General features: G+C 31.5%; 1 protein-coding gene across 1 annotated transcript; it reads left to right on the plus strand.

Moving 5' to 3' along the window:
* The first annotated feature begins 3187 nt into the window (after positions 1-3187).
* Positions 3188-4417, plus strand: LOC106771291 (acylphosphatase). The gene is made up of 2 exons (XM_014657245.2): positions 3188-3907; positions 3997-4417. Exons 1-2 carry the CDS (start codon positions 3755-3757, stop codon positions 4261-4263), a joined length of 420 nt encoding a protein of 139 aa, XP_014512731.1. The 5' UTR covers positions 3188-3754; the 3' UTR covers positions 4264-4417.
* Positions 4418-10018: the final 5601 nt, after the last annotated feature.

A 10018-nucleotide genomic window follows, 5' to 3' on the forward strand; every position in this document is an offset into this window, starting at 1 on the left:
ATTGCTAGAACCAAAGCCATTAACTCTTTTTCATATATAGATTTATCCAAGGAGCCCTCCGATAGTGCCTTGCTGAAAAAAGCAATGGGTTTCTTGTTTTAGGTCAACACAACCCCCAACCCTCCTCTTGAAGCATCGCATTCCATGTGGAACACCTTATTAAAATCAGGCAAAGCCAAAACGGGTGTTGTGGTTACAACCATCTTTAATTCTGCCATCGCTTTCTTAGCTTGATCCGACCATACAAACTTGCCCTTCTTCAACAATTTTGTCAAGGGCTTAGCTAGCTTCTCATATCCCTGCATAAACCTCCTGTAATACCAGTTAGGCCCAAGAAACCCTCAAAGTTTTCAGGTTTTTTGGTTCTTCCCACTCTAAAACCACTTTGATCTTGTCTTTATCCTTCTTAATTCCCTCCTTTGAGATTTGATGTCCTAGGTATCATATTTGCTTCTTCCCAAACTCACATTTTTTTCTATTCGCGACCCAACCGCTTTGTTCTAACACGCCCACCACCAGATTCACATGCACAAGGTGCTCCTTCCAACTAGCATTGTAGACTAGGATATCGTTGAAAAAAACCAGTACGAACTTCCTTAGGTACTACCACAGGAGATTATTCATAGTGTTCTAGAACGGGGAAGGTGCATTGGTGAGGCCAAAAGGAATCACTAAAAACTCGTAGTGGCCCTGATGTTTCATTGAGCATCTTCTGGAGCTCCCTCTCCTCCCTCATTTGTTTTACTCTCTACAATTGTCTAAACGTCTCTTGTAAAAGAGCAATGGAGGAGTGAAAGGAAGTGGGTTGATGGCTTTCCCAACCCATTAGAAGGAAAGAGCAATAATGGTGTCGACATCCGTTTTACCATCCATTTTACTTTAAAAGGATGTTGACATCCGTTGACGGGCGCTCATATCTGTTTAAGGTTTACACATTAACTTAAGTTTTAATTTAGAGTTGATTACATACCTCTACGCACACCTTCACCCCTTCGCACCTTCAAGCACCACCAAGATGAACTCTGGCACACTGAAACAATTTCTTTCACCACCACCTGCAACCTCTCACTCACCACACTCTCACACCACAATGAAAGAAAGAGAGGAGAAAGAATTTGAACGTTAAAGAAGAAGAAGAGACGAAACAGAAACAATGAGAAGACTAGAATGTTAAAGAGGAAAAAAAGGTTTTGTGCCGCTGCATGAGTAGGGAATTAGAGTGGATAGAAGTTAAAAAATATTAACCCTTACAGTAAATTTTACTCAAGGATAAAAATAGGAATAGAGAGATAAAGAGAGGGGTAAAAGAAAAATATGGAGGTGGAGAAAACAAGGAGTGGTGGTGAAGGGAACAACACCTTTTAAATTATCGTTATACTACTTGTTTAGTCATCATGTAAATATTATAAATATTTTACAAAAACTAAAAATAAAAAATGAGAAGAAAGAATTGTTTTTTTTAATGTTTAATTACTTGTTTGGTTTCCATTTTGATTGAAACATTTGAAGTTACTCCTCACTTTTAAAATTTTTTTAACAGTGTTCTCACTTTTGATAGTGATGAATAGAGTGTGAAAGTCAAATGTTGTTTGGAATTCCACTTGGAAGTTGTTGGGAGATGAAATTTTGTATAGAAAAAGAAAGAACTTCAATTTACCGGGTAATAACTTTAATTAATTTGAAATTATAATTATTTGTTTCAATATTTATATCATTTAATTTTTTTATGCAAGTCTTGAAATTGGAAAGTTTAAATTACATAATCTTTGTCTTCTACAATTGGAAGAACTCTTAATATCAAATGGTAGATGTTAAAAGACTACATTTGTCTTCCTCAATATGATGTTTCAGATTCAATGATATTCCAAAGTAGGTTTATTATAGATGAATTGAACAAAACTATTCTAAAGTTCTGAACAAAAGTCCCGGAAATTCTATTAACACATTGAATGTGAGCAATGTTGTCAATATCAAAAAAATATTCGTAACTCACTTATTTTATTTGAACCATTTTGTTCTAATTCTTGTTCCTGTTAAATCAGATTATTGTATTTTGTGTGCCTTGTCTTCAATATTCGGTTTGATTAAGAAAAAAACATTATAAAGTTATCATATATAGGAACAAAGTTATTATACCAAAATAATTGTAATGACAATACTTTTACTCAAAGTATGCAGTGATGATATAGTTATTCAAAGCTGCAATGTATTTATCATTCATATTTAAAATACAATGTCTACAGTTTTTCTTTCTTAATTATTTCTATTTATGATACTAAAAAATAATCCCGTGTTTGAATGGATAAAAATATTAGTTACTTTTGTTTTATGCATGAAACCATGAAATCAAAACATACCTTACCTGCTTTTGATCCAAAATTCTTACGGATGAAATGCATAAATCATTTGGAAAAGTATTTTCTATACTTTATTAGACACGTATAAGTAATATAATAATCTATTATAGAACTTTTTTTTATTATATGAAATAAACTCGATATACCATGTATTATGAAGGATATTTTACACCTCTTTCCTGAAGTTGAATATTTTTTATAAAGTTGAGAAATGAAATATTTTATAATTTAATTGAAAATAAAATATATGTTTTTATATTAGTTTAAAAATAAACAACCAATCTAACCCTTTACTCTATATTTTATGTTTTTTTGTATTATAATTATAATGACATTATTTTACAATGTAATGCAACTAACAATTATTTTCTTTTCAATTACAACCGGTGCATTGCAAACCAATATGTGCAAAGCTCGAACAAAATTTCAGCAACATACTAATCATCGAAATATACATGATCCACTAATACTACACCAAATACATTTATATTCATTTGATATATTAAAAATAATTAATTATTAAAAAGTAAATTTTTATTTTTTTTCTAAAGAAAAAATCAAATAAATATAAAAAATTTGTTTATCACAACATCACTTCTCATACTTAATACTGCATACGTAAATAACTTCTTTGAATTTTCTGGAATGTATGCGTTCTTTTAGTTAAATGCTCATTATCTTCTATTATTAAATTGCTTTTAATATATATATATATATATGAATTCTACATGTTATTTTATAGTATACATTTTTTTTTTCTTTGTAGTGACATATGTTTAACTTGATTTTAAACGAACCATAACAAATCGATTTCTTGAAAAATTAGAAACATATACACAAGAATAATTTATTTAATTTAAAAATTAATAGTCATAAACAGCCATTTTTCTTAAACTTTTGGGAAAATGCGAACCTTAACTGTGATCGTCGGTGACGAAAACCTTGATTCCTCTCTTCCTCAAAGCGTTAACCACGGTCCATACCTTATCTCCGTTGTCCACACTCTTCTTCTCAATCTCCTTCTCAGCGTTAAAGTGGACCCCACCTCCCACTCCCACCTCCGGCGCCTCCGTTTTCAGCCGCATCGCTAACACCTCCCCGACGGACGCCGCCGCTCTCGCGTCACACCCCTTCCCCCATTCGAACGCGCTTCTCAGTGCATGCTCCACGCTGGACGCACTCGCCACCTCTCTCCCGTTGTTCCCTTCCACCACCTTCGCCGTCATGTGCTTCGCCGACACAAAAACCCTTAACACATACCTCATCCCCATTCCAATCCCAACGCTTTGGGCTCCCCAATATAGCTTGGGCCTTCCTCACTCGGCCCAATACAAATCTAGAAACCCCGTTTTTAATCCCAGACGAATGTGGCAACAAGGATAATACTAATTGGAGCAATGGCACCATCTACTGTTACGCTTATTCCGCCACGATTCTCACTCTTCACTTATCCTAGAAACAACGCTTCTAGAATCTTCCATTTCCGTTCTCCTCTCATGCGTTCAATCTCCGCGATGACAACACAGCAAGGATCCTCTTCTACCAAAACGGTGCGTGGTGACGAACTCAATCTTAATTATTGTTATATGCCATCTGTGGTGGGATTATGATTTAGATTGGCCAATCTGATTGGGTGCAGGAGAGAGTGGTGATAAAGGGGAGGGTGCAGGGAGTGTTCTACCGGAACTGGACGATTGAAAATGCGACACAGTTAGGGTTGAAGGGGTGGGTGCGCAACCGGAAGGACGGGTCCGTGGAGGCTCTGTTCTCTGGGAGTGTTGATGCGGTGCAGGAGATGGAGCAAAGGTGTCGACGTGGCCCTCCTGATGCGCTTGTCACGGGGCTTCAGGTTTTTCCCTCGGATGATGATCCTGGCACTGGATTTCAACGCAAGCCAACGCTTTGATCTTCTATCCTTGGATCAATTCGGTAATTTCCTTAGAGTTGCCTAATCAAAATAAGGGAAAACCGTGTCTTTCCTTAAATCTTCTTCAAATGTATCGGTATAAAACGTACATTTTCTTATATAGTTAATAACGTGTGATATTCTTTTGTTTCAATTTCTTTTTTGTATGAAGTAAATATAGTCTCTGTGCAAAATATCAAAGTTTATCATGTTGATTTGGAAAATTTAAAAATTATTTGCATGACATATTTTTGTTAATTAACAAAAAGGGGATAAACCACACACAAGTTTGGATCTTTGTAAAAAATTTAATGTGGCTCGAATGTATTTAGTTTAATAGAAACCATTCCGCTTAGTAAAGGTTTTATGAGTTTGCTTTTCTTTCATTAGAAGGTATGCAAATGTTTTGTAACATCTAAGACACGAACAAAAGATCTTCGAGACTTAGTGATAGTGCAATCGTCTAATCGTTCAAGGATAAGGCTAAGGATAACGGTGTATTAATATCTTGCCAATTGAGAAGATTGCCTAATACTCTTAGCTGCCAATACTCTAAAAGAGGCCATAAGCCATATACTCAAAATTGGATTTTTGTCATTTTCATAGCAGCAGGAACAAAACTTTTATTCCAAGCAAAAATACAAAGAGTGCTAAGAGATAAATTTAAAGTTTTAACCTTTAAAACTCTTCACATGTCTTCCACTGAAGAAAATAAATTTACAAAACCCTATAGCAAGCGATATGACCTTGAATTGATCTAAATATTTTCAAATCATATTAAACATTTTACAAATATCCAAATGTGTAAATGGTTTATTCTCTTTCATAAATATATTCAAATAATTTTTATATTTTTCTAAGTAAACTTCCTCATAAGCAATTTGTATAAAGATTATACCTCCTTTTATACAAAAAAGAAGGAAATTGAAATTAAGAAATATCATACTAATTATTAAAAAATGAATATTTTTGTGTTTACACATTTAAAGAAAATTTAGGAGTGTGAATTTTCTTGAACTTAATCTTTTAAATAATTCCAAAATATTTGAAAGTACAACGAGAAAACAAAAAAAGCCATGTGCAAGAGGTAATCCTCCTTCGCTTCAACATGTCAGTATACCTGTCAAATAAGTTTATATAAAGAGATTTAGTCTTAATTCATAACAGGACTAAAAAAAATTATTAAAAAAACCTACAAGGTTAAATATCTCTAAAATCTTATAGGTTAAAGTCAGGATTTTCCTTTGTAGAATTATCAAATATAATTATATTAATACCATTAATATTAATTTAACAAAAAAGTTTTAAAAATATAAAAATCACATAAAACAATAAATAAATAAAAAATCATTGAATAAATTGTTACAAATAAATAATTAATAAAAAAATATTTTCAACTTAAAACAAAGAAAATAAATAATTACATAGAAACTCTGAAATTTTAAATATCTAAATAATACTTGTGATTATCTAAATAAAATACATGGATATAAAAAAATTGCAAGTAAAACTTCAAATATAAAACGTTTTCATTGTATTTACATTATTTTATCTTTTTCATTCCGTAAATAAGATTTTAGTGATTTTGAGAAAAAAAAAATATTATAATACATATCATCTATAATAAGTTTGAAATATAATATTTTTTTCTAAAAACAATCCCTTTTAAAGAAAAATTATTTAAATAAACACATTCAAACATTATTTTTTAAATAAATACATTGAACATTATTGCTTAAATTAATCTATTTAATTATTTAAACAATATTGCGTGTTTTCATTTTTTTCATATGTTTAACTAAAATTATTGAAACCTACAATAATTATTTGTTCATCTCTCGGAATCTAACTAAAATGATTAAGTTTGTTTTAATTTTTCATTAAATGTCATCAAAGTAGATGTAAAAAATTGTAATCTGGTTCCATTTTTCTAACAATTTAACTTCAAATTCAAATAAAACATAAAGTGTGGAGTCTACTTTAGAGTAATTTTATATTTTTATTATTATAAAAATATTTAATACTTTTTACAAATAATAAAATTTTTAAACATAATATATATATATATATATATATATATATATAATTTTTAAATTTTCAAAATAATGAAATTATATATTTAAAATATAATTACATTTAAAAATTTATTTTGTATCGATTTTTATATATTTGTATTTAATTAAAAAGGATATCAATAAAATATAACGTAAAATTTAAAAATCATTGAATTTACAAAAACAAGAAATGCATTGAAACTGAATTAACTTAGTTTGGGGTTAGCTCCATCCTAACCCTATCTCAACCTACTTTTTATGTGGAGTTTTGGAGATTGGGGCTTTTAAAATATCTATAGTAAGTGGGTTAAGAAAATGAGACTTGATTTTATAAGAGATTGGGATCAACCCCTATACTACGGGTTGAAATGACACATTTACCTATCACCCACAACCATAATCAAACATTCTGAAAAACTTCCTTTATTTTATTATTGTTATTATTATTTATTTAATTATTATTACTATTATTATTATTTTATTTATTTATTATTTTATTATTATTATTATTATTATTATTTATATTATCAATGAATTATTTTATTATTATTGGCTTAAACTACTGTTGGTCCCAATTTTTGTTAGTTTTGTTTGAAATGGTCCTAATTTTTTTTAAATGTTCAATGTAGTTCTAAAGATTGTAATTTGTGTTCAATTTAGTCATTTTTGCAAATGCCACTTAAATCCTTAACGACCAAACTTCCAACTGTGCAATAAGTGAATGACATGCCATTTAACTGCCAACGTGGACACTTTAAGGCATAGTGAGGTGGATTCCAAATGACATGCCATTTATTTAATGAAACCCAATTTTTTATGAGGGTGAATTCTCAAATTAGGGTTTTTACTTTTCTTCTATGAAAGCCATAGTGGCGTTGGAGGTTAAACAATCTTCTTCCCAATCTTGGTGGTTGATGAGCCATGTCTACTTCCCAATCTTCTTCTTGTTGCAATAGCTTGGGCCATCGAAGTTGTCATTCCTCACGTGGTGGTGGTTCAATGAGGTAGGGGATAATCCCCATTTGCAATTGTGGTGAGATAGTAGTAGTAAAAATGGCATGAACCACTGGAGGGTCTCTTCAAGCTTTGTAGCACTGTTAGCCTGTGGTGGTCTAGTGAATAGTCCACCAACTTGCCCATATTGAATTTGATTTGTGCTTGAGTGAGGTTCCCACCAGTAGTTAAAAATATCTTGGTAGAATTGCATCCTTGTTAGATCATATTATGAGGCCTGTGAAATTTTCTCTAAAGAAGGTTCTCTAGAGAATCTATCTCCTTTAGGCCTCTGTTAAACTGATTTTTGTCGCTTAAAATAAGAACAAAATAAGTTTCCCCACTAATGTAGTTTTGTCTTGTATTTTATTTACTTAGAATCTATCTCCTTTAGGCCTCTGTTAAACTGATTTTTGTCGCTTAAAATAAGAACAAACTAAGTTTAAAGTGTAGAGTTTTGTCTTGTACTTTATTTACTTATTTACTTCCTATTAACTTATGCAAGGTGGGGAAATAAAAATGAAAGAATGAAATTTATAAAGGAAAAAAGAATTTAAAATCTATAAACTGTTTAAAAAAAAGAATGGAATTAATCAAAAGAAAAAAAATGTCTAAACTGAACTATTCTAAATGAACAATAACCTATGTGAAAAGCTATCTAACTCTGAAAACCTATAAAATTTTCAATGGAAACAAACTGCCAGAAACAACTCATCATGAACAACAAATGAAATCAAGTAATAAAACCTAGATTATTATCATCCAATTAAAAGATCCTAACAACAACTATTTATCAAAATTCAACATCTCACAGACTTATAACTTGTACCTAAAAGTAAACAAAAATGCAATACAAAGCCTAGAACCAGTATGAGCGAAAATGAAATTTAACTATAGAATCCAAGGCTGAAACAAAATAATACCAAATCAGAATATGTACTAGGCACAAATCAACTAATTAAAATTCTAAGAAAGCAAAACAGAATCAAAGTCATTACAGACAAGAACAAGATAACAATCACAAAGCATAATTGAATCATAGGCGAAATGCACATTGTTGTGAATAAAGAGTGTTACAAATTCTCAGAAAGACATCCTAATAATGTGAATCCCAATCCAGGGTATTCTAGGTCATATTTCATACCTTAATTTGATTCTTTTCCACTAATTTGTTCAACCAATGTCTATTTGCCTATTATTCAATCTCAAATTAACAACCTAAAATCATATTTAAATCAACAGAAAACATAAAGAACTCACAGAATCCAAAGTAAAATCTACAACAAGAATAATAAAAGGAATCAAAATTTGCATTTAACTTTTGAAGATGAAAGTACACGATACCAGAAATCACCGAAAATCACGGACTATCACCCTCGCAACTCGGCGAAATCCATAATCGAAGAAAAACGCGATAAACCCTAGCCTATGAAAGCGATAAACCTACCTTATTCTCTCACTCGCAATCTCGCTCTCGCCAATCGTCTCTCACTCGTTCGTAGAGTTTGTCACCCTCTCGTGATTCCCGCTCAACTCTATACAACAAAACCCCTTTTATAGGGTTTAAGAGAAAAGAGAACCTGCATTTTGATGTTTCGTAAATCTTCTTCAATCGGACGATCAACCCTTCTTCTTTTTCACTCCTTCTCTCTGAACCCTTCGGTCATCCTCTTCATCTCCACCGGTCAGTGGCACGAGCTCTTCTTTCTTCTTCTCCCTTTCATATTCTCTACCCTCGGAGCCCTAGCACAAGGGATGCTTTTGCCCAATTGAATGGCTCAAGCAACTCTGCAAATGAAAATGAGTGGAAGAGACCCATAACAACAACAATGTCCAAAACGACGTCGTCCTACTTAAGCCCATGCCAACCAATTTCACCAGCAGCCCAATTCTTTTTCAACACCATTGCAGCCCAGCAGAAGCCATGTGTGGTAGCAGCGTTTCCTTTAATCTCAGTCAGCAGCAGTGCAGCCCATCAAAGGGCAATAGCTCAATAGCCCAATTTATTTAAGGAGTATTGGCCCAATATATTAGCAACAACCCACTCTTTTTCATATCTGCGTCAAAGGAAAAAAAAATCAATACCAAATTAAAGAAAAGAAAAAGAAATCTAACAATTAAAAAAAAGAAAAAATTTTATTAAAGATTTTCTAAAAAAAATATAAATTTTCTAATTATTGACAAAGACTAAAAATTACATCTAAAAATCTATTTTTAACTAAAATATTATAAAACTAAAGAATTTAAAGAAAAACCTAAAACTAACCTAATTCTAGACAATTAGAAACAAAAATACACTAAGAAGGACTTCTAAACACAAAGAAAGATGCAAAATTATCGAGTTATCAGCCTCATTCAAATCCTTACAGAAAAATTCTAGAGAGAGATTGTTAGTAGAAAAATAAAAATAAGAAAAATAAAATTAGGGATTGAAAAATAAAAATTAAAAATGGGAAAAATAAAAATAAGAAAATAAAATAAAACAAAGTGAAAATTAATCAAGAATCACATAAATAGAATAACTTAAACCGTGAGTCCCCAACAACGGCGCCAAAAACTTGTTGGGGCAAATCGACAAGTGTACCGAGTCGCACAAGTAATATAAAATGGTAAGACCGAGTATTGTATCCCAGAGGACTCTCGACGCTGAACAGTTGTGTGAAAACAAGATTAATCAAGACTTAAAATAAAAGAGATCATGGGTTTGG

Source organism: Vigna radiata, chromosome 8, assembly GCF_000741045.1.
Source record: "Vigna radiata var. radiata cultivar VC1973A chromosome 8, Vradiata_ver6, whole genome shotgun sequence".
NCBI lineage: Eukaryota > Viridiplantae > Streptophyta > Magnoliopsida > Fabales > Fabaceae > Vigna > Vigna radiata.

What these genes read in the sequence shown, in the direction of transcription:
- LOC106771291 (XM_014657245.2), top strand. Translation starts at nt 3,755, where the DNA reads ATGGCACCATCTACTGTTACGCTTATTCCGCCACGATTCTCACTCTTC. An exon ending in GATCCTCTTCTACCAAAACG is followed by an intron (nt 3,908 to 3,996) that starts GTGCGTGGTGAC and finishes GATTGGGTGCAG; the next exon opens with GAGAGAGTGGTGATAAAGGG.